General features: G+C 41.3%; 1 protein-coding gene across 1 annotated transcript in view; it reads right to left on the bottom strand.

The window, feature by feature from the left end:
* Positions 1 to 446: 446 nt before the first annotated feature.
* The window catches only part of LOC149322956 (synaptophysin-like), a 46,882-nt gene continuing 22,015 nt past the window's right edge, over positions 447 to 25,313 (bottom strand). Inside the window, exons 3-7 of the mRNA XM_089485379.1 lie at positions 22,800 to 22,924; positions 20,952 to 21,150; positions 17,786 to 17,977; positions 9,932 to 10,232; positions 447 to 4,236 (exon numbers count right to left, since the gene is read on the bottom strand). Of these exons, the coding sequence (XP_089341505.1) occupies positions 9,936 to 10,232; positions 17,786 to 17,977; positions 20,952 to 21,150; positions 22,800 to 22,924 (813 nt within the window). The 3' untranslated portion in view covers positions 447 to 4,236; positions 9,932 to 9,935. The remainder of the gene's footprint in view (positions 4,237 to 9,931; positions 10,233 to 17,785; positions 17,978 to 20,951; positions 21,151 to 22,799; positions 22,925 to 25,313) is intronic.

The following is a 25,313-nucleotide window of genomic DNA, read 5'->3' as shown; positions in this document are numbered from 1 at the left end:
TAACCCTAGTACGGACCCAGTCCGTACTATTACGCCCGTGCGGAACGGGCCTTTGTCTCTCAGCCTCAGAGGAAGGCAAAGGCAGACCTTCACTAAACAAATCCTGCAAAGGTTCACTTTAGGATTGCCATAAGTCAGAAACAACTTGAAGGCACACAACAACAACAACAACAACAACAACAACAACAACAACAACACACATGCACACAGAATTACACTGAGTTTGGGAGACATGGACATAAGGTATGGTAAGAATGACCTGAAATAAAGACACTTCAGACATTTGGTTTTTTTGAAATACATTTTCTTTCTGTTTTTATTTGGTTTTTATCCATTTTTTCTCTATACCTTTTGGGGTGAGGGGGGCAGACTTGGGGGGGATTGATGCATATTTTTTTCCTGTCATTTTGCTGTTGCTGTCGTTGTTGGTATTATTTTTTTTGTCATTTAAAGATGGAAGAAAAAATCACACGATATCGACCGGGGCAAAGAGCCGGACAAACCGAAACGCACAATTACGGCACGATCAGATACACAGACACTGAGTAATATATAGTCAGAGTGCCACTGGGGTAGATGGGGAAGGGCTGTGGGGCAGATGTGAGGGAGAGGGCTGGGGGGAAGCTTTGGCTGGGATTAAAAACCGGTCTCTTTGGAGGCCACAGGTTATAGATTGAGAGTAGAGGAGCAGGAATTTTGGGAAGGGCCAGAGAAAAGGATAGGTGAGTGGGAAGCTAAAGAGAGCTAATAAAAATGTGAAAAAGAAAGTGATATGGGGAGAAGCAGGGGGAGAAATGGTAAAAGGATGGAGCATTTAAAAATGAATTAGACATGGGAAGGAGTGGGAAGAGAAAGAGATGTTAACATTATTTTCATCCTCAGCACATTTACTTAAGAAGCAAACCCAGACCCTACCGGTTTCTAATGTGCTAAGGGCACAGTCTGGAAAAGTTATTTTTTGAGCTATAACTTCCAGTATCATGCTGGCTAGGAGATTCTGGAAACTGCATTCCAAAAAGTAACTCATCCAAGCTGTGGCTAAAGGTGACACCTTGATACCTAATACAAGATGTCACACCCGATCTGTGTTAATAGCGACTTCACACTGTTTTTTACGGATCATGTTTGTGGTAGATTAGACACCCTCCTCCACCTAGATTATCTATGGGCCTTCTCTAGGAGTATGTGCAAATGTGTGTCTTACCAGCAGCAGGCTTACAATCTTGTGAAAACTCTGGAGGCGCTGATAGCACAAATTTTTGCCTCCGCAGTGAGCCTCAACATCTTTGAACCACAAATGATAGCTCAGGTCAGATCTCCTGTGGGGATCTAACATTGATATTTCCTTCAAGTTCTTGCCAGAGCCTGGGCATTATTTTTCTTCTGGGCAACTCCCTTGCTGCCGGCTGGGGGATTCTGGGAGTTGTTGTCCAAAATGTAATGTCTTTAATCTCTGAAGATTGCCTCACACATCTCTCAAAATGCAAAAGGTGTGTGGAGATGGTGTGTGTGTGAATATCTGAACCAACCTATGGATAACCAGGAACTAAAGGATTGTACACTAGGGATGGATACACCAGCCTATTTCACTGATTTTTCTAGAATTCTAGACTTTCCCAATCCCAAATATGAAGGAATTACAATGACTACAACTGCCAATACTTTCTGTATGTAATTTCCCTCTGACTTCACTATCTGTATGCACATCTCTGATCATGTTTAAACTATATGTACTGAAATCATTAATCTGCTGAAGGTGGCAATATTTCATGAATGTTCATGTTATACGATCTTTTAAGGAGCTAGATGACTCTTTCTTGTTTTCTCTTGGAAAATGAAGTAATTGATACATTTTGGGAAATTCTTATCAAAAAGTCAACTGAAAGTAAATTCTCACACATCCGTATTGACCAAAGTCAATAAGTTTCACTATTCCCAACATAAGACTATGTTGTACCCAGAGGGGGAGAAGAGGTAGTGATCTCAGATCAGCACCACAAGTATTGCTGAATACAGAGAATTTCAAATATGGTTATCTGAAGGACCATATCTCCCTTTATGAGCCCAATAGAGTTCTTCGATCCTCTAGAGAGGCCCTTCTTTTTGTCCCACCATTTTCTCAGGTCTGTTTGGTGGGAACAAGGGAGAGGGCCTTCTTTGTGGCTGCTCCCAGACTTTGGGACTCCCTCCCCAGAGAGGCCAAGGTGGCGCCGTCTTTGCTCTCCTTCCGCTGGCAGAAAAGGAAAACATTTTTGCTTTTGTCAAGCTTTACAAATTGACAAAGGTTGGGCTTTTAAATACTGCACAATTTGGATTGTAAGATTTGTATATAGTATTTTAATACACTTGAATATTTTTAATGTTTAATGTTTTTAACTTCATAAATTGCTTGTATTTTAAAACCTTAGATTTATACTTTTTAAAGCTTTTGTGTTCTTTTAAACATGTTGTTAGCCGCCTTGAGTCCCTGTAGCGGGAGAAAGGCAGGATAGAAATGAATGCAATAAAAACAAATAAGTAAGTAAATAAACCCAATCTCAAAGCCATATGAGTGGATGGACAAATGGTCAGTTCTGATTTCTCTGTCCTTTGATTTTCTTTCTTTTCTTTTTTTCAGTTGTCACATTCTGTCCATCCTGAGCATAGATAGAGCTGTACAGTTTGGCAGAATCCTTTTCAGAAACGGACTGGATCAAGATGTTCCTCCATGCCTAGTGCTGACTTTTACAACTCCGATTGTGAGGACAATGAGGTGGATACAAGGTGTCAGAATGAACTCCTATTAAAATGGCCCCCATGGTAGGACCAGGACTTATGGTCTGAAGTTACAGGAGAGTAGATTTAGACTGAAAATCAGAAGGAACCTCTTGACAGTGAGAATGGTTTTAGAAATGTACTTGCTATTTGGCAGTGAAGCCAATTCCCTGGAGAGGTGGTGGGTCTCTTTGTATGGACATCTTCTAAAAGAGACTGGACAACTACCTGCTAGGGATGCTTTAGCTTGAGATCCTGCATTGAGCAGAAGGTTGAACTAGATTCCTTTTGAGGGCCCTTCCAACTCTATGATTCTGATTCTGATTCTCTACATACTTTGAATGTGAAGCCTCAGAAAAATAAAAATGAAAGACTTAAAGTGACAGAAGAAAGGGGAAGGTGGTTTAGAGAAAGCATGAGGGGAAAGGGATGGCGTCTCCCCCTCAGTCCCCACCCTACCCCTGAACTGTGGGCCCCAGATGGACTGATCATCATGGCATACATGCTGGTATTAGGGGCAATAAATGGGGCTCTGGCCCCCTGAATAATAGATAGAGAGCTCACTAGGAGCAATTCCACACCCCAATGTTTGTCTTTTTCCCTCCCTACTAGAATAAACTCTTCTGCAGAAACAAATAGACACGCACCCCTTCAGAACAATAACTGGCACCCCCAATCTTCAATTTGGGGGAGCGGAAGAGTAACACCCCTAGATTTACACCATCTTCTATCCTGACCCTTACATTGTTTTGGGGCTGGGCGGGCCTGGAACAGAAGTGTGTCTAAAGAATATGAATTCAAGTGCCAGATAGAGAATTGATCCCCAATCCCGCTGAAACCCTGAACTGCCTGGATTTTGGAACCTCAAGACAGCATCCAAAGAGCCCCCCACCTCCAACCTCAGACCCCCCTCCCCCTAGGACCATCTTGCTTTCATCTGGGCATGCAGAGGGGAGATGGAGATGGGTTTGCCATGTATTGGGATGATGGCATGAGAGTCATGCAGTGCCTTCCATACGGTCAAGTGGGAGGGTGTGGGATCCAAAAGGTACAAGGAGGGCCATTGGTAGGGGTCAGAGGGGAGAGTGTATAGCCCATGGTGAGGATCTTGGATGGCAGGCCCTAGGGGAAGGCAGAATTCAAGGACAAGTGGGGGGTTAAGGAGCTGTCCCAAGGTGGGGGTAAATGACGGGTAGTGTATGTGTGTGTGTGTGCTTGTGTGTGGGCATGAGCAATGGGGCAGTGGGAGAGGGGGCAGTCTCTATCTCTAGTTGTAGTTTCTCATATATATATAATATATATTTATATATATATATAAACAGCACGAACATCTACATTCATTCTGGGAGGGGGGTACCCCGCCAGCCCCCTCCCAGCGTGAGCACCCACCAGCCCCCCCTTTCCCCTGCACAAGGAGACATGGGGGGCAGGGACAAGATGGCGGCTTCCTCCTCACAGCGCCACTTACTGGGGGTGAGGGACCTGCAGAAAGAAAAGAGAGAGAGAGAGAGAGAGAGAGAGAGAGAGGATGAACTCTGAAAACAGTGCTGCCATCCTGTAATGTTGCACATCAAAAGAACAGAAGATTATTCACCCCTTCCACCCTCCAGAGGCACATGTCAAATTACAAGATGAGTTTCTCATATCTGGATTTCGGAATTACAGCAGGCCCTTCGTATCTGCTGGGGTTTGACTGCAGAACCCCCATGTGGATACCAAGATCCATGGATGCTCAAGTGCAGTGGCATAATGAAATGGTGTCCCTTATAGAAAACAATAAAATCAAGCTTTGTTTTTTGGATTGTATATATTTTTGGAATATTTTCAAGCCACTTGAATCCATGAATACGTGGGTGTGGAGGGCCAAATTTATCCACCCCTGTGATTGAGATAGTGACACTTTTGCTTTCTGATGGCTCAATGTACACAAACTTTGTTTCATGCATAAAAATGTTATGTATCAAACTGCTCTTAGGCTATCTTAATAACGTCTATACAAAGCATAAATGAATTTCATGTTTAGACCTGGTTGCCATCACCAAGATATCTCACTATGTATATGCAAATATTCCAAAATCTGAAAAACTCCAAAATCCAAAGCACTCCTGGTTCCAAGCATTTCAGATAAGGGAGAATCAACCTGTGTTTGCAGACCACACTTCTCAGTTGTAAGCAGAAGGTAGAAAAGACGCAGTGACTCATTTGTTCAGAAAAACATGCTCTGTTGCTCAAAAGCATTCAAAGCATTTCTGATTAAGAATTCTGCATCTTTGATTGACCTTTCCAGCCAGCCGTCTATTGCTATAGTTTGCTTAACTGAAATTGAAACATCATTCGTTTGCTTCAATATTGCAGCACTTTTCTCCTGTTTTAACAGCCATGACTCCATCCTAGGAAATCCTGGGACTTGTAGTTTCATGAGCTATTTAGAATTTTGTACCGGAGACCTCTAGTGGCTCACTAAAGTACAAGTCCCAGGATTCCATAGGATGTTGCCATGGAAGTTAAAATGGAGTCAAAGAGCTGTAACTGTGTACAGGTTAGGTCTCCGTTATCCAAAATGCTTGGGACCAGAAGTGTTTTGGATTTTGGAACCTTTGCATATACATAATGAGCTATTTTGGAGATGGGCCTCAAGTCTAAACATGAAATTCACTCATGTTTCATATAAACACTATACACGTAGCCTGAAGGTAATTTTATACATTATATTTTTAATAATTTTGTGTATGAAACAACGTTTGTGTACACTGAGCCATCAGGAAACAAAGGTGTCACAATCTCAGCCACCCATCTGGACATTTTTGGGATTTTGGAGTATTTCAAAATTTCGGAATTCCAAAAAAGGGATACTCAACCTGCCTCAGTCACAAAGCATATATTTTGGATGCAGGAGAGTGATCTAAATTTCAATCCATGGCACCTTGGTTTAAAAGATCAAGCATTTAATAACCTTGCTGTTTTCCTCACCTGAATATTTATTTATTTAGGCATCAAGCACCCAACCCTGTATGAGCAATAAACACATTTTAAAAATGCTGACATGTTCAGTGCAGCTCACCCCAAATAATCATAAGCTCTACAAGAAATTAAGATCAATTAAAAAATAGAGGAACATGGGGGAAAAACTAGCAAAGCCTCCACCATACCCCAAACACTCCAGTAACTCTAATATAGGACAATAACACGTGTGATAAAATCTGGATCTATCCTGAATTTGAATTGAAATTTAAACTGTGCAATAATCTAATTTGTGTGGTGCTCTGCCATTTAAGAGAAGAAATTGGCTAAATAGGTGTGTGAGAGAGACTCAGGAGGAATGGTGGTAGGGGCTATTGCTGCTGTCCCCCAGCATTTGCCATCTGAAGCAGTTACAAATGCATACATCCTTGTTCAGACAAGTGAAGCCTAGCAGGGCTGGCCCTGCCACAGACTAGCAAATTCCAACCCGCTCCGCCCAGGCCAGAAAAGCAGATTATCCGGCAGTGATTATCCCAGCGGTTCTAATTTCAGAGCTCATGGTCACGCTCTGGGAGATCCAGATACTTGCAGCCCAGCTGTGTGGGAGTGTTATTCTACCCAGCTGACAGACACAACTGTGTCATGGGGTCTATATCACTGCAGTACACAATGAGGTGACAGGAATATTTCCCAAGCAATCCCTTGGGGCAGTTTTAAGCAATAAAGAGAGCAGTTTAACGGTGGGAGTCGTGGGACTGAGAATTAAAAGAATGGAGGGCTTCAGTTTGAAGGGTATTATGGAGCCAGTGTGGTGTAGTGGTTTGAGTGTTGGGCTACAGCTCTGGAAACCAGGGTTTGAATCCCCACTGAGCCATGAAACCTACTGGTTGACCCTGGGCAAGTCACATTCTATCAGCCTCAGACTTATGTTGACTTTCTTTCCTTTGGGATGATCTAAATTATTTTATTTGTTGCTTACTTCATGGATTTGATCTGGAGGGGTCTGGCTTGGAAATAAACTCCCGTTCATTTCTGTGGAGTTATGTGCAGAACAAACTGGAGAAGTGAACCCATTGGTCAGGCCTGCCTGTCTCCCAATCTGGTGACTCTGTGTGCACATGTGCTTCAACCTGTCTGTCGACTTATGATGACCCCATGAATTTCATAGCATTTTCTTTGGCAAGGAATCTTCAGAGGTAGTTTTGCCCGTTCCTTTCTCAAAATATAGCCTATAGCATCTGGTATTCATTGTTGGTCTGCTATCAAGTACTAAATAGGGTTAACTCTGCTGAGCTTCCAAGATCAGACAGGATCTGGTGCGTCGAGGGTATTTAGATTCATTGAAATTTCCCTAATAAATACATTGCTTAACATATCTATCTTCCTTAGTAAATGCCCATGCCACAAAGTTGTCATCTGGACACTTCTATGTCAGCACACACTAGCTTTTGAGTTACACAGAGCAATTTGTCAGAGAGAGTGGGCATGCAAGAATAGCTGTCCAGTGGGTTCGATGTCCTGGTACCTTCTCTGTGTTTAACGTAACGTTAGCTATTTAATAACGACATTCCCTTCCCTTCCCTTTGTTACTCCCATGGTTGATGGAGTATACGGGCACTGAGCCAGCAAATAAATGTGCAAGATCAGGCATCAGGACAGCTGTGCTAGTACAATGCCATATATTGTAGTGTCATGCCACTATTGAAAATTGACTCAGAATATTGGCACTTGAGGGCACGAATCAATTCTGCTGCACCACAACCAGGACAACCTTTTACCACAGAGGTGTGCAATGTTGTCAAGGAACAAAAGGAGGGGGACAAAGGGGGAGAGCTGACAGGACATGGAACAGAGACAGAACTAGAACAGAAAAAGTATTGCTCTCCAGCAAAGGTTTTCCAGCTGCCTCAGCACTTTGCTAACCTTCTGTTCCCCACCGCTTCCTCTTGGTGAGCATTACAGTCAATCTACATATTTATTTTTAAAAAGCACAAGCATAGCCTTCAGCTATGCTTCACTCCTCCCTGCACAGTCCCTATCTGTAAGAGTTTGCTCTTACTGTGAGTGTCTGTGGGTGGGACAAGTAGAGGGACCTACAATCTTAAAAGGCTGCAATGGCCACATCTACCAGCTGTATTTAGGGTTACCTTTCATTACAGTGCTATGATTCCACTTTAACTGTCATGGCTCCATCTGTGGAATCCTGGGGCTCATATTTTCCTGAGGCACCACAGCTCTCTGGCTGGGAACCCTAAATGCTCCTCTCCTAAACTGCAAATCCCAGATCTCCATAGGATGTGGACATAGCAGTTAATCACAGTACTACAACTGTAGCATGAAAGGGCCCTGATGATTTCCCCTGTTTCTTACCTAGCTATAGCGTTCCCCAGCAGCATTGATTCCGATCAGCCTATGTATGGGGCCATGCCATTCTGACAATGTTCTACCAGCTATGGTTCATTTCTGGGGAGGCCCTTCTCTCTGTGCCCCCATCCTCACAAGTACATCTGGTGAGAACATGGGAGAAGGCCTTCTCAGTGGTTGCCCCTAGCCTCTGGTACACTCTTCCTGGAGAAGTTAGACTAACACCCTCTCTGCTATCTTTTTACAGACAAGTAAAAACTTTTTTATTCTGACAGGCATTTGAGGAGTGATTACTATATAAGGCCCATCTTACAGAATGCACTGGATATTGCTAATTGCTATGCTGGTTTGTATGTGTTTTAATTATGTATGTTTTAACCTGGTTTTCATTTTTATTGTTTCATTGTGCTTTCACTTTTGTATCTTGTGGATTTTTAACAGTTTTTAAAAAATAATTGTAGGCCAATTTGAGTCCCAATCTAGGGAAAAGGCAGGATAGAAATTATGATCACGATCATCGTCGTCGTCGTCATCTGTTTTAAAGATCTGCAGCTTTTGGCCAGTAGTGAAGAATGACACGAACTTCAGTCCAGCCTTGGTACCACCACAAATCCCCTACCCTGATCTATTCACTGAAGAATCCCATAAACACCAAGAAACCTCAAAGAGTTTAATGATATATGTTTTAAGCTGGTTTTAATCTTTTTTGGCTATTTAATTGTGGTTTTAACGTGGATCTTGTGGATTTTTAACAGTTTTTAAAAATAATTGTAAACCAGTTTGCGTCCCAATCTGGGGAAAAGGTGAAACAAACAAACGATACATTACTATTACTACTACTACTACTACTACTACTACACTGGAAGGAGAACCTTGCTTTCTGAGAATCCATTGGAGCTAGAAACCTGCCTTTGTGATTGGGACCTTCTGAAATCTTAGGACAAGATGCTACTGGCTACTGGTGGTGTGTAACTATGTTGGAAGAAAAAGAGAAGATCTGTAGCCAGCAGCAAATTGCCAAAGGTAATCAGACCATAGGCGATGTGACAAGATGTGGGGGTGAAAGTGGGAGTGAAAACTACCCCGTCAGGCTTTCCCCATAGTACTACTACAACCCATTCAAGGAAGGGCTTGCACCAGCATAACACACAGTTACTCCGAGTTAAGTAATACCCAGAATTTGGGCTTGAGAAACCAGAGGGCTTTAGGAATGGAATACAGTCTCTAGTGGTTAATGCCTTGCTCTGTCCCCATCACCAGAAGAACCTGAATAAACTGTGCAAAATACAGTTTGAGTCTCCCTTATCCAGATTTCCAGAATTTGAAATATTCCAAAATCCATTTTTTCCCCACATGGATGGCTAAAAAGGTAACTCCTTTACTTTCTGATGGTTCAATGTCCATAAACTTTGTTTCATGCACAAAGCTATTAAAAATATTGGGTATAAAATTAACTTTAGCCTATGTGTATAAGGTGTATACAAAGCAGAAGTGAATTTCATGTTTAGACTTGGGTCCCATATCCAAGATATTGCTTTATGTATATGTAAATATTCCAAAATCCCCAAAACTCTGAAATCCAAAACACTTCTGGTCCCAAGCATTTCTGATAAGGAAAACTCAACCTGTAATATAAATTATACATACAAGCTACATTTGCTTAATGTTTGCATTGCAGAACTCAGTTCCTCATGTACACAATTTTAATGCATTTCGTGTGAAGTGTGTAAAGATAGATTGAAGACCTTCATCTTCCTAGCTGGGAGTAGAACCACAGGCACATCCCATCCAATCCTATCACACCCCACTGTATCCCACCCAAACCTAACCAGCTTTTGTCTTTATTACTCACCCGCCTACATCTGGTTTGCAAAGGAAGTGGGCCCGCCTTGGACATAGCCACCTTGCTGGCCATATTCTCCCTGCTGGCCATAGCCCTGCTGGCTGTAGTCAGGTTGGTAGCCACCCTGCTGCCCATACGTGTCTTGCTGTCCATAGCCTGGGGCTTGGTTGTAGGAATCACCATAGGCCTCAGGTGCCGGTGGCTTCTCCTGGGCAGGTGGGTACTTCATGAAGGGTGCACTCCAACCGGTCTCTTTAAACACGAACCACATGTTCCCCAACCAAAGCACCAAGTTCAGGAAGCCAAAGACCTGGAGGGTGGAGGGAGACAAAAAGGCAAGGTAGAAAAAGGACAATTACTATATATACTCATGGATAAGTCTAGACATTTTAGTCAAAAACTGAACCTGTGTTGATTTATCCACAGGCAAGTACTGTACTTTTAAACTTTTATTTAAAAAGGAGCCATCTTCTGGTGAAAGGCAAGATTGTAATCTGTCCTGGAAGAACTGACCCCCCTCTACTCTCGCATCCATTCAGCCTTTAGTATGACCACAAATAGTTGTGCCTGCTAGAATTTTGTAAGATCTCTGGCATTGTTTTCCTTGGATTCATCCTTTAGATCCTTTATTACATGCCCCCAGGTTTTACTCTCTACTTATCCATGGGTCATATAAAAATCCATAATTTTGGCCCCCAAGCATGCCCTTGACTTATACATGAGGTCAACTTATAGTTGAGTATATACGGTAAGTAAAAGGGCATGGGGTCTTTTCTCCATCTGGAGCCATTCTATCTTGCTGGGAGGAGAAAATCGTTAAGATAATGCAAATCTCAAAGCAGCAGGAATGGTTGTGATGACAATGTTCATGAGAGTGGTGGGGCTTTCCACCTTGTGTCCCTATGGGCTATTTGCAAGAAAGGAGACTGGTGTCTTAGATCTGTTACTGACTGCTCCTGTGTATTGCTGATGGGGTCAAAGGGGGAGGATGGAGTTGCACCCTTCTGCCTTTTTTGCTCACACTGAACTCTAGGAGGGATGTCAAGTGGAGATATGGAAAATGAACTTGGAAGCATTGGGAAAATACAGGTGAGCTACAAATGGAAACCTAGGGCAGTGATGGTGAACCTTTTAGACTGCCCAAATTTCAACCCAAATCCCACTTATTTATTGCAAAGTGCCATGTCCCTCTGGCTTTCTAATAACAAACCCTGGCAAACTCTGTGCTGGGGCGATGGCATATGTGCCCACAGAGAGGGCTCTGAGTGCCACCTCTGGCACACATGCCACAAGTTCGCCATCACTGGCCTAGAGTGTCTGGAATTCTCCACCACTCCCCACTGACTTTAGTGAATGAGACAAGGAAAATGTAACATCTGGAAGCATCCAAGGAGCTTTCTCACTACAGTATGGTGTAGAGGTTCAGGGGTGCTTCTAGCAGGGTGGAGACTGCACTGGGTGACACCTCAGAGGGGGGTGTCTGCCTTCGGGTGTGGAGTGAAGTAGATAATTTTTTATTTGTCTGTGGGACAACATCCATTACAAAACTTTCTGACAAAATCATGTATCTAGTACAGGGGTTCTCAACCTTTTTGACTTGCGGAGCCTTTATTTCTATGGCAGAGCCCCTAAGAGGCCTACCCTATGTCTTACAAGTTAGTGGTGTTTAGGTGTATATATAAAAATATAGTCTCATTCTTTAATTTCATTCAATTTTTATTTGTTTCATTTTCCTGGAGTGGCTACAGAGCACCTGGGAAGGGCACGCAGAGCCCTAAGTGCTCCTCAGAGCACAGGCTAGGAACCCCTGATCTAGTACAACAAATACAGGTTGGATGCTGGTGACAAAATTATAATTGCATTAGACACAGGCTGAGAAAAGCTTTTAAAAAAGTTTACTGGATAAAATAGTCAACCAACAATAATAATGATAGCTACAACAACTGATCCCCTTTGCCGTCCACTGCTGCTGTCTTCAAGGAATTGCAGTGGATCTTTTACGTTGCCACTGCAAAGGTGGCAATCTTAAGTGTGATGGATTTAGAATGATCAGTCAACAAGTCCCAGAAAATGTGTCCTGGGGCCACTAAAATAAAGGGTAGTGTAATAAATAGCGGACTAGGGGATGAAGTAGATGGCCTGCTTCCAAAGCAGGCTGCCACCATGGTCGCAAGCTGCCCGCCTTAGAAGCTGAATTTAATCGGCTCCTTTTTGATCCGGTTCAAAGGTATCATCTGAATGCCTCCAAAGCAACAGAAACTGCTTCTTTTGGCCTATGCGTTTCGGGCCTAGGTCTTCCATCTGCCTGAAACAGTGTGGAGTGTACTGCTGCACCTCTCCATAGATAGACCAAGACTCCTGGAGACTGAAGGTCTTGGGAAGAACCCAGTCTACCTGCCCAGAGGCATCAGGAAGACTGGCTGGGATGTAGTTGTCATTCCACTGTGAACTCCTGGAGGTCTCTACTATCACTGCATGGTGCCCGGACCCCTTAGTACTTGCAAATAAGGCTGGTAGACTCAAACATCCTGAGACATGGACAGTTCCTTTGAGTTCCCCAGTCTACTAGCCACTGGTAGTAAGTAAACCAGAATCTTTCTACTCCATAGTGTCCCAATTTACTCCAGAAGAGCCAGTGATCTGAAGGCTCTGAGCCTAGGGGTGGCAGCATAAGTTATAGTATGTATGTAGAGAGATCTTGTAGCACCTTTGAGACTAACTGAAATAAATAAGTTGGCTTATTTTAGTTAGTCTCAAAGGTGCTACAAGATCTCTCTACATACTGATTCTACAGACTAACATGGCTATATTTTTGAATTCTACCAGTATAATTTACAGCAACCCTAGCGATTCTACTACAGTACAGTGGCCTTTTTTTAAAATTTGCGGTCTTGCCATCTTCAGATTTGAGCTTCCACAGACAGCAAGCCCTGTTGTTTATAATGGAGGCACATACACGTGGCTGCGCCAGTGACTGCATGCATGTTACACTTCCATAGGAAACAATGGGACTGGAGGTACCACATTTTTTGTTAACTGTGGGAGGTCTGGAACGGACCCCCTGTGGATATGAAGGGACAAGTGTATTTTAAAATGTTGTCTTGGGACCTGGAGGATCCAGATTCAAAACTAGTCCTTCTGACCAAACTACGGAGGCTAGATTGGTTAATACCACTAGAAGGGCCTTTTCCACCTCGGCCCCTACCCTCTGGAACTCGCAGCCCATCGAGCTCCATTCAGCAACCTCCCTGGCCCAATTTAAGAAGGGGCTGAAAACGTTCTTCTTCAAGCAGGCTTACCCCTGATTTTTTGCCCTGAGAGCCTCCTCTCCCCCCCCCCTCGTTAGTAATTTGTGATTTGGCACAAGTTCTTTTATTGTGTTACTGTTTTTAACTGTATTGTTTTAATCTGTATCTTTGTATATTATTATTATTATTATTATTATTATTATTATTATTATTATGAACTGCCCTGATGTTTCGAAGGGCGGTATATAAATAAAGTTTTTATTATTATTATTTATTTTACCAATCCCAGGATTCTGTAGGATGCAACACTGGTAATTAAAGGGGAACCATAGTGCTATAATTGGGTAGTGTGAAAGGGCCCTTGGTTTAAAACATTTACTAGCCAGTCTTCAGTCTTCAGTCTTTCTTGAAGTGACAGACAATATTAGAAAACAAACAAAAAATAGCTTTGAGTGGTAGTGAGGAACCATTTGCTGTTCCATCTCAGGTAACAAAATGTTCCCTCTCATCTTATGGTGCCCATTTGCAAGAGGATGGGGACACATTTTGTGATGAGCAAACACACTCTGTTGGAGAACTTTGTCCTGTATTATTGATCAACTAACTGGAAAGGACCAGACAAGCTTCTAATGGGAACCCAATAGTTTCCTGGCTGCAAGAGAGTTTGAAATACCACTTGTTCAAATGACTAAGCATTGCAGCCAGTGGTTAGTAACAGACAGATCATCTAAGGGAGTTCAGCAATTCTGCTACCCTTGGTGGTAGGTCTCCCAGCAACAGTTGCAGATACAAAAAAGCTAATCTGAAAGGCCTTCACAGTCTTCTCTATTCTGCTGGAAACTAAAAGTCTGAGTTATATAAATATATCCATCAGACAATACCTCTGTGACTAATAGTTGGACAAGTGACAGGCCTAGGATGCCTCATCAGCAGTCTGGAGATTCACGTTTCCTTTAAATTAGCCAATATAAATTGGCCCTCAGACAAAGCACCAAGGGATGGGGAAGCATATTCTTCGTAGAATGCAAAGAATCAAGTATCACCTCTTGACCAGAGCTTGGGAAGTTACATTTTTAGACAACAGTTGTTAGAAACCTCACCCATCATGCCAAATGGCCATGGTAGTTGAGGGATTCTGGGAGTTACTGTACAAGAAAGTAATTTTTCTGAGTTCCAGTCTTGATACTTTCTGATAGGACATGGGACCTTACACAACAATGCTTAGTTACCAGTTAAGGGGCAGCAGCCAAGTACTACCTTTCTCCCCAGGGCCAGCCCTGACATTATGCAAAGTGAGGCAGCCACTTCAGTTGGTTAATTCTGTGAGGCACATTGGCAACATGCGGGAGGACAGAATTGTGTGCAATGGCATAGTACAATGGGGTCCCTTATATAAAATGGGAAAAATCAAGGGTTGCTTTTGGGAATTTATATAGCTTTTTAATGTTTTCAAGCCGTGGATACTTAAATCCATGGATACAGAGAGCTGACCGTATTGTCACTGGAAACTATGTTCAAGTCTATGAAAAAGCCTCTGCCAGTGGTGTTTGGTCTTTGATTGCTGATTTATACAGCCAGCAAATCATTCCTTATTCCTATGATTCCCAACCTTTGTTTTGGATTTCAGACCCCGAAAGCCCCAGTCAACTTGGCCAAAATTAAGGAAATATGGGAGTTGAAGCCCAAAACATCTGGAGGACTAAAGGTTGGGACTCACTAGCTTATTCTTATTGGAGAGCAATCCTGTCTCTGCATTTGCCCTAACATGACTGCTGCTGGGGATATTAGCATAAACACAAGTCATTACAGCACTGCAATCCTTACATAGTGTAGCAAATGGGGGAGAGGAGCCCTTTCAAGCTACTTTTAAGGCTTTTTTGGCTACATTTTCTCATGGGCAACCATCCTTCCATTACCATCTAAACTGAGGACAACAACCACAACATCTTGACCAAATGCAGGGCTATGACTTAATATCATCAGTTTTTCTTTCTTTCTCCTCTATGATGATTTTAAACACCTTTGCCTGATGAAGAAGCCAGTGGAGCTTTGAAAGCTTGCAACATGTATATTGTGCATTTTGATTGGCTTCATAAAGGTATAACTGTTTTGTGGATTTTGGATGTAAGTGGGTGGGGTTAGAACCAGATTTGGATGAAGCCAGTGTCAAAAGTGAACAAGGCCAGAGCTGTTTTCTCTACTCTTCCCTCCACAGCTATCTCCCTTGCTCTGAACCACACAGCATTAAGGTTTAAATCAAAGACCACTTTAGTGGCCGCTGACTGCTCCCCCATCCATGGTGCAGTGAATCTGCTCTGGGTTTTAATCTGAATGTTCGAGGCACCATCTGTAGTGCTGAAGATGTTTTGTAGATAGAGATCAGCACTTTGGATAGTTCTTTTAAAGATAAGCATAAACCACGCTACTGATATCAGAGCCACCAGCTGCTGCTGGGTCCCAGGGGGAGCAGTGGAAGCTTTTTTTGGATACACTTGGGTTTATTCAGGTAGTGTAAATAATCGTGGTAGAATGTGGGTTGAATCTGTGTTGTTCACATGAATTTCGAATGCATCCAATTAAGGTTGGGTTTTTTTCCCCCTGTAGTGTGCATGAGCCCCCATTTTGTTTTTTGTTTTTTAAAGACTTAATTTATCAGTGTCAATGGGGAGAATCGAGAATTGCTTTAGGCTGGAGAGAGAAGTCCTAGGGTAGCATCTTGTTTGTGGGATGGAGGTTCTCCAGCCTTGTAGAATTTCTTTATGTGTGTTTGGTTGGGTATTAAATTGAATAGAATTGGATTGTGTGACATTGTGAGATGCCTCAATATAGTTGTTTTTAATGTAGTTTTAGAAAAATATATGACTCCAGACAGTAGAATTTGCTTACAGTTGTAAACCGCTTAGACACTGTTAGTTTAATATGAAGCGGTATATAAATGAATCTATTTTTAGAATATCTGGCCATATTGCTCTCACAGAGATGGAAAAGATGGGAACAGAAAGAAGAGCCTAAGCACAATACTTCTGGGCTTCCCCACTCACACAAAAAATATTGAAAAGCATGAGCAAAGTGGCATCCAGGCCCAAAAGGACTGTGGGTCAGATCCAAAACTGGAATCTCAGGATGTGGACAATAGTAAACAGAACTGATAAAAAAAACCAGCAGAACTGGACAGTGAGATAGTGTGAATCTGTTAATAAAGGATTTCCCCTGAAACCACTTATCAATTAATTACAGATCAGCAAGCACTTATATCTACAGATCACTGCAGGCATGTGCACTAGTTGAGTCACATTTATACCCTGACATAGCAAGAGATGTATACATATGAAAGCAAAGCAAGAACAAAAATACCAACACAAAAGAGAGTGGTGCAAACTCTGGTGTAATGGCCTATGTTGGCACTTGTACATTGCCTCCACAGTTAAATAATTAATAGCAAAACAGCTTTAAAAAAAGTGGTGGAAATGTGCCACTTGTAGAAGAAAGGGATGTTGTTGTAATGCTCTTTTTTATTTTGTTCCATAGCGACACAATCAAAACAAAAACAGCTTGTGACCTTCTGACAAAATAAAGAATAGAAGCCATGCTGAATACAGTAAACATAAGACTGATCTGTATTCCTAAGAAATTCAGGATTAAAAACAACACACCCCAAATGCAAAAAGCAGACATGTACAACAATCTCCACCCCATGAAAAAGCACACGGCTAGATCTATATCAGTAGCTCCGAACCTTTTCTATGTCCCACACCCCTAGAAAATGTTTGATTAATGTGTCTGCACCCTCTACAAAAGTAATATCACATTTGTAGACGAACAAGTCTATTTTCTAATTTTGGAACCACAAATGGAACCACATGCAAAGCTGTGAGTGAGCAAATTGAAGTTTAAAAATAATCTTTTAGCTCAATGCATAAAATGAGAATCTGAACAGGGCAAATAGATTTGAATCTATTCGTAAACAATTGGGTGATGATTTGTGACTTGTCACTTAAGGAAACAAGCCATGCTTTGTCGCACCCCCTGAAATTCCATCTCACATCCCCTGGGTTGGGAACCCCTGATCTATAGGATCACAATGTTCAAAAATACAAAATACAAATGTGTACAAAACATACACTTCGATTGTACAAATACTTAGACACACCAGAGTTTCCAGTGACATAAGGGACAGGGTTCCTCTCCATTTACATAACTATTGTGTAGAACAGGGGATTTCAGCAGGGACTGCTTGTTATACAGTGGGCCCTTGGTATTTGCTGGGGTTTGGTTCCAGGATCCCCTGTGGATACCAAAATCCGTGGATACTCAAGTCCCATTAAATGTAATGGTACAGTAAAATGGTGTCCCTTATATAAAAGGGCAAAATCAAGGTTTGCCTATGGGGATTTGTTTATTTTAAAAGTATTTTCAAGCCGTGGAAGCTTGAATCCATTGATAAAAAAATCTGTGGATAAGGAGGGCTGACTGTATAAGCAACACAAGCTGTAATTCCCTCCTTTACAATCCCATTCAAGGTATAGGAGCACTGTCCATTATTTCACCTGGCAACCTTAACATAGCCACATGTATGCCTCCGTAATAACTCATTATAGGATGTTGGAAGACTAACCACAGAGGTGTTGAGGCCAGAGGTGATGGGCTCCCGTATCTCCTTGCACTTCACGCTTGATTCTTCACAGGCGGTCACACTCTTAATCACATTGTCGGGGTCAGTGGCCTCCTTGACATCTGAAAGCCCCTTGGCCCAAGCACAGGAGCTCACCAACCACATGAAGGTGAAAACAGCTGTCACCACAAAATCCTACAATGGAGGAAACGAGAGTTAAAGACGTAGCAGTCTAAAGCACCAGTGAGGTCAAACTGCCAAATAAATGAATTTCTTGAAGGGGAACACCAAACAAGGTGTTATTCAATCCACTTCTTAGTGGTGCTCAGAATGGAGGATGATTTGGCATTCTTCCTGGACAGAAAGTTGAAATGTAGGACATGGTGCCACTAGGGGTATGCAGAGGGTGCGGATCACACCAAGTGACACCCTATGGGGTGTGTGACACCACTGTTCCCCAAACATTTGCTTTTGGGCAGATATGGGCTGTGGTATTCACCTGGGTCCCATTAAAATGCTGGAGAGATAGTGTGAGTGGGATGAGGCTCAACGGAAGGAGAAAGGAAAGGCCTATTAAATTTCAATTTTTTAATTTTTTTTTAAATTTTCTTTTAAAATATCACATTTTACCAAATTTTCACTATAACCACATGAAATGATGTCTATGTAAATGCATTTAGGCTATGCGTACGATATTGTAATTTAAAAGAATAATTTAAATTTTCTTAGTCATTTATGTCACAAGTATGGTCATTAGATCCAGTGATACATGGGAATTATGGTTTATGAGTAACATTAGTACAAAAAACATTGCTAAGGATTTTATATGGTGTGGTATGGGAGGAGGTCAATGAGTGGGGTGGCACCATGGGTTACCACACCGAGTGATGCCAACCCTAGTGATGCCAGTGGTTACAAGGTGGGGACTATATACAATGATTTTTTTTCCTTTCCTCACCAAATTTCACTGGCCACCCCAAAACTATGGAACGACCTTAGATGCTTTTAAGAAGGCAGTCAAGATGGATCTCTTCCGTCTTCCACCTCCCCACCTTGATCCCTATGATGGATCTCCCATCCGTCTTAGATGTTCCACTTCATCTGATTGTAACTGATCAGAATTTTAATTGTGAATTTTATTAATTTATGATGGGGAAGGTTAGGGGATTTAATTTAGTTATTATTGTTTTATTGTATTTTATCTCTGCTGCCTTGATCCCCAGGGAGAGGAGGGAAAATATAAATAATTTATTATAATTTATTATTATTATTATTATTATTATTATAAATTATTACTTAAATGGCATTGCTGGCAGGCTATGCAGCTCCCAAAGGGCCCAGAGACAGAACACTGGCCTCCAGACTTGCCACAGTTACCTTTGTGTGTGTGTGCATGTGTGTGCACATGTGCCATCAAATGACCTGTCAAATTATTGCGACCCCATGAATTTTGTAGGGTTTTCTTTCGGCAAGGAATACTCAGAATTGGTTTTGCCAGTTCCTTCCTCTGAGGTATAACCTGCAGCACCTGGTATTCCTGGGCACTCTCCCATCCAAGTACTAACCAAGGCTGACCTTGCTTAGTTTCCATGATCAGACAGGATCTGGTGCATTCAGGATAATTAGGCAAACGGTGACCTATTCCTGCAGTTACCTAATCCAACATAATCTAGAACAGTGCTTCTCAGACTATCTGAGGAGGTATTATTATTAATTATTATTAATCTTTATTTATGAAGCGCTGTAAGATGGTACTATTATTTTTTCGGCAATGGGCCAGGGACTGGTATCACATTTGTGCCTATTGATACACCTTTTTTGGTTCTTTTCTGGAAACTCTATGGACAATGGCTCAAGGATTGACACCAGACCAGGCACCACTTCTCTGAAAATGGTTGCTCTAGAACAGGAATGAGGAAAGAAATGGGCAGGTCAAAGGCAAAACAACAAGGACTTGGCTTCAGACGAATGCTCAGCTGTTTCACACATCCCTTGCCTTCTCAGAAAAGTGAAAAAAGAGCAAAATGAAACCTCAAGTCTGTGGATAAGCTGTTCTTCCTCTTCCTCCCCTTTTAAAAATGGAGGGGCCATGTCTGGGCATCCCACAGACTGAATGGTTGTGCCCAATGGGCCAAATTTGGCTCATAGACCAAAGCATCCCTGTCACTGTTTCTCTTGCTTTCTCCATTAATTTCAGATGTTTATGGTTTTAACACCCAAGGCCAACATGAGAGGTTTCACTGAACTCCAAATCATTGTCTTCCCTTCTGCACCTGCTAAAAATATAGCATTTAATTTACCATTTCAAAATGTTTGCTGCCCTTTCATGGCGCCCGAGGATTGCCACTGGTGATGGCTGTCTGCCGAATGGTAGAGGCAGCACTAGCAACAGACTTCCATACCCCCCAATGTCTCACAGATGAAAATGGGATGTGTGTGGTCAAGCAACATCAGAGTGTGGTCAAAATGACAAAAGTAAGCAGAAATTGAGGATCTGCCTGGTTAGGGTTTTTTTTTTTTTTTTGTTCATTATATTCTGAACCTAGAGCCAAATTTCTGAGATCTATTCTGCCTTGTTTAGATTCTAAGACTGATTCAGAAAAGATGTTTTATTTACTGCCTGATATTGACTCTATGGTAACTCACAAGATTTTGTACAACTTAACAGAGGTAGAAAACACAGGTAAAAGATCAACCCGCCCAGGCAGTAGGCATAAAAAAATCATTTGCTTTTTTCCCTACCCACTGCTTAAGCCCATGCAATGCTACTGAGTATCTGATGTTGGAAAACAGATGTAATATTTTCTTTATATTATCAAGAGGATACTGTATTTTAATAAATTTAATTTAAAAAAACCCAAGGTTTCTCTTTTGCCCTGAAAGCAATGAAAATTTGGGCAAGAGATATTGCCAATATTGATGTTGGTTGCTCTGGGGATGCTCTCATTTAATTATAGTTTTATTGTCCATATTTTAACCAAATTGCATTTTACATCTTTTGCATGCAAGGTTTGTGTAATTTATTTTACGTTGTACTTTTATTATGCTCTTCCTACATGTTGTATTGTATTTTAACACTTTGTACGCAAATGGCATTTGGTCTAAGCATTAATAAATGATTGATTGACACTTTGCATCTAGTCGTGCATATTTTGCATCAGGCACTCACAATCATGGGGCCCTTGTTGTTCTCCCTGTACTTGTCCTGCATGAAGATGTAGACAACAATGGCAGCTAGGGAGTACAGGAAGGCAAAGACTGCGATGGTGACGAAAAATTCGGCCGAAGACGAATAGTCTCCAATCAAGAAAACCTTCTCCTGTTCAGTCCCTTTACAAGCTGGAGCATCAAAGTACACCTGGTGGAGCCTGGAAGTAGGAAGAAGAAAGACAGAAAAATTAAGACAGGTGGCCATAGAGGAAGGGGTGCTTATGATATCATAGCTATATGCACTCTTGAGAATATTTTGCAACCTTTCCGTATATAACTATCAGAAGACAGGATGGGAGGCTTATGCAAGTTACTCAGAGAGATGTTTCATCCTTCCTTATTACATTAAAAGCTAGGATCAGCCAGTGAAATGTATGGCTAATTAAATTGAGAACGGACAAAGAAACAGCACATCTTCATGCAAACAGGTCATTCTTCTATCAAGACTGGTGCCACAGCAACAGGTAAGCCCACGGAGGAGCCTAGATCATAGCGTCAAAAGCTCTTAGTCACAATAATTAACTAGAATTTCCATATTCCACCCTTCAGTGCCATGTCCTGAGGAGACACAACAGTGAGTGGCTATTATCTTCTTGTTGTGGTAATATGCCATCAGTCAGCTTCAGCTTATGGTGACCTTATGAATGACAGGCCTCCAAGCGAACCTGTCATTAGCAAGCCTGCTCAGGTCTTGTAAACTCAGAGCGATTACCTCCACACCTTAATTAACAGGCTTTCTTGACCTCTTGCTGGCTCTTTTTGAAAGAAGATCTAAACCAGATTAATGACTCTTGCCTAAAATGGTGGGGATCTTTTAAAACTGTAAACTGAGCAAATGTGCAAAAAAAATTTTTTTTGCCTAATTTAGTGATGTTCTACTAACCCCAAGGGAAAGAGTGATGCTGGCTGAGCATGAAAACTTGTCTCTGGGCTGTTGGGAGTCTTGTCCAGAAATTCCCAGGAATTACACACAAGGTTAAATATGTTTTTTTTTCTGTTTTAAAAAATAGAAACCTTGATTCACAATCAGTGGAATTTTAACTGTCCAATATCACATTCTTCTGCACACAGCAAGTATGTGGAATCTCAGCAAATGCTTGGCCTTGCCATGTGTTCTAAACAAACCAATCCATTGTGCATAATCCACTGTAATCCCAAAACATCTCATCTTTCTTAAGAGCAGTTTTGAGCATATATTTTTAAAAAATCAGAAAGTAATGGCCCTGAGTGTATATACTCAACCTAATAAAATACATCTTAAGAGATGATTTATATTAATCTTAGCCAATCTATTAATCTATTGATTAAAAGTGACTATATTAGCATGTGTGCATGAAATATTTCTAAATCAGATATATATATATATATATATATATATATATATATATATATATATATGATAATGCATACATCAACTTAAAAGAGCCATTCACTGTGATCCCAAGACATCTGATCTTGCTTTTCAGCAGCTTTGGTTATATATAGGTGGATTGATTTGGTCAAGGAAGCCACAGCCCTGAGTCTGCAAGAGCTGAGTAAAGTAGTTGATGACCTGGGATCTTGGAGGTGTCCCATTCATAGGGTTACCATAAGTCAAAGTTGTCTTAATGACAAATAACAGCAATAATAACCCATGCCTTCTATAGCAACAGTTTCTGCCCCTCTTTGTGCAGCTTACTGCTTGGTCTTTTTGGAGGTGATTATTCCTTCTCTTTGTCCAGAAACTGTCTGAAACAACACTGGACACCCTCTGCCCACCATAGTTTCTTGGCTTACTTCCCTTAATGGACTTGTGGGCCCAACTCACCGGAAGGGATATGAAAACTCCACCTCTATACTGAGATCACTTTCATTCTTGTTGGGGCATTCGACACTCAGGCAAAATTCTCCAGTGTAGCTGCCACATGTTGCAAATGCAAAGATGGAAAAGAACTGTGGGGAGAGGCAGAAAGAACAAGAGAGAGAGAGAGAGAGAGAGAGAGAGAACATGAGTGTTCAGGGGCACATAGGCACTATATCACTGCGTGGCTACCATGTTTAGGTTGAACTGAAAATCCTACACAAGTGGAAATCCCTATGTCTATTGCAATGCTTTACCACCATTTAAATATCATCACATGCTACAGAGCACACACACCTGCTAATCTGTGTAGGAGGTAGGGAGTAACATGCAATACAGGAGGAGTGTACATAGAATAGCTGGAAATAACAACAGCAACCCAGAATCCCACCAATTTCATAGAAGAGTGTACCAAAGGTACTACACGACCAGTGATTTAATGGAGTCATGGATTGAGGGATGGGATCAAAGCACCAAAATTGGAAGGGGTCATGAAGTCAACTATTCCACACACACCCTCAAAGCAAACCTTGATTTTGCCATTTTATATAAGGGAACACCATTTTACTATGATATCCCTGAAAAGAGTTGGTCCGTTGCCCAGTGCACTTTTAGCCAATGAAGCACACAAGGATGGAGGGCACAACAACCTTTTATTCAGTTCTGCACAATAAAGGGTGCCTGGTGATCATTGCAAAGCAAGCACACATTCAAATTTTTACAATACATATTTAAAGTGCCCAGCAAGTAAAACATTAACAGCTCTCAAACTGCCCACACAGTTCTCAAATCCCTTTTTTCCATTGGTTATAATGGGACTTGAGCATCCACAGATTTTGGTATCCACAAGATATCCATTGCACATCAAGGGTCCACATAATTATGGGCTATTCAGTTTACAAAAGACCTGCTAGTAGTGGAGATGAAAACTGCCACAACTAGTTTATTGATATAGATCAGTAGGGATGCCTGAATATTTTAAAAACTCTCCGTAGTAGAATCTGCTTTTGAAAATTTACCACTCTTCCACTGTACTGCTTTATTCAAGCAAATATCTTTTCATTGCACTATCTATTATGCAATGGGTGGGACAAGGAAAACACTGGAGATGTGATACGAAATGGCCTGGTATTTGATATTATGAATTTGGTAGCTGTGTAGAAATGGTGTATACTTCTGTAAAGAAAATTTGGAAGGAATTAAAGATGTAAAAATAATCCTATTAGATCCTGCTTCTTACTTTATTGAGTAAATTTGAGGATGTTACCCAAAAGAAAAGAGACTGTAAAATTATACTAAATTGTTTCAGGACAACATTGCTGTTATGCTGAAGAAGCAACAACGTCTTGCTAGAGCTAAGGAAGGTATAAGAAAATGTGGCTGCATGCATTTGTGCATAATATATATACTATAAGCATACAGGCTAATTGAAGATAATTTTTTTAAAAAAAATAGAACATTGGAAACTATTTATTAGGTTTTGGAAATCTTTTAAGCATTATGTTAAACAAGGGATTTTGAAATCATTGGCTTAAATCCAATTGCTAGGCCCAATTAGAATAGAACTACTGAATTAACAGGATTTACATACATGTTGACTTCTGCAATTGATTCAATGGGTCTGCTCTTCTTGGGGCTAGCATTTGGATTCAGGTTGATAGATTTTTGATTCAGATTTAGTCATATTAAAGTAGACTCATAAATTTCAGGGTTTGTTCTAACAATGATTAAATCTGAATCCAACCCAGTGTTTTCCTTTATGTGCCCAAACATTTTGCAAGATGCTTACCTATAAAACAATAGATTTGGCTTTTAAAGAATTCACTTTCTGTAGCTAATATAATGTTGATTTTGTATACCATAACCTTTGGCATTCTTCATTTATTTTATACTCTTCCCAATATGATAAATGTTGAGGATGACATCCACTTTTGTTCTTAAAAATCTTGGACTTAAAAAACTCCAACCCAGTAACTGGGTATCCTTTCTGATAGAAGACTCTTGACACAAATTATATGGCATAATTATATAGGATTATATTATATTAAATTATATGGGAAATGTTATCAGTCCTTCCATCCTGAATATGAAAATAACATCACAAATTTCTTCTTCAAAAATGAACTGAAACAAAATCATCTCCCATTTTGCAATGACCAAATTAACAGGAACAGCCATTTCTAGAATGGAGGACCATGCTGTACCTGCCTGCCATATAGGCAGGGAGACCAGATGTCCTAACCGCAAAGGAGGACAAGGCACCGCAAAATGTAGGGCATTCAAGAAAAATGGAGGCCATACCCAAATAAAAGCTCGAAACACTCATATAAAAATAAATTCATGCTTCATTTCCATGCTCAAAATGGAGGACACTTTGGAATTCCTCCTGGAATGAAGGCTGAAATGTAGGACATGTCCTGGAAAAGGAGGATGTCTGGTTACCCTGCATATAGGTGTCATCAGTGAGGCGCCTCTGATAGA

The sequence above is a fragment of the Sceloporus occidentalis genome, unplaced genomic scaffold, assembly GCF_023333645.1.
Source record: "Sceloporus occidentalis isolate IW3139 unplaced genomic scaffold, rSceOcc1.0.p SCAF_1, whole genome shotgun sequence".
Taxonomy (NCBI): domain Eukaryota; kingdom Metazoa; phylum Chordata; class Lepidosauria; order Squamata; family Phrynosomatidae; genus Sceloporus; species Sceloporus occidentalis.
Note: the sequence above shows the minus strand (reverse complement) of the source record. Positions and strands in the feature narration are given on the sequence as shown.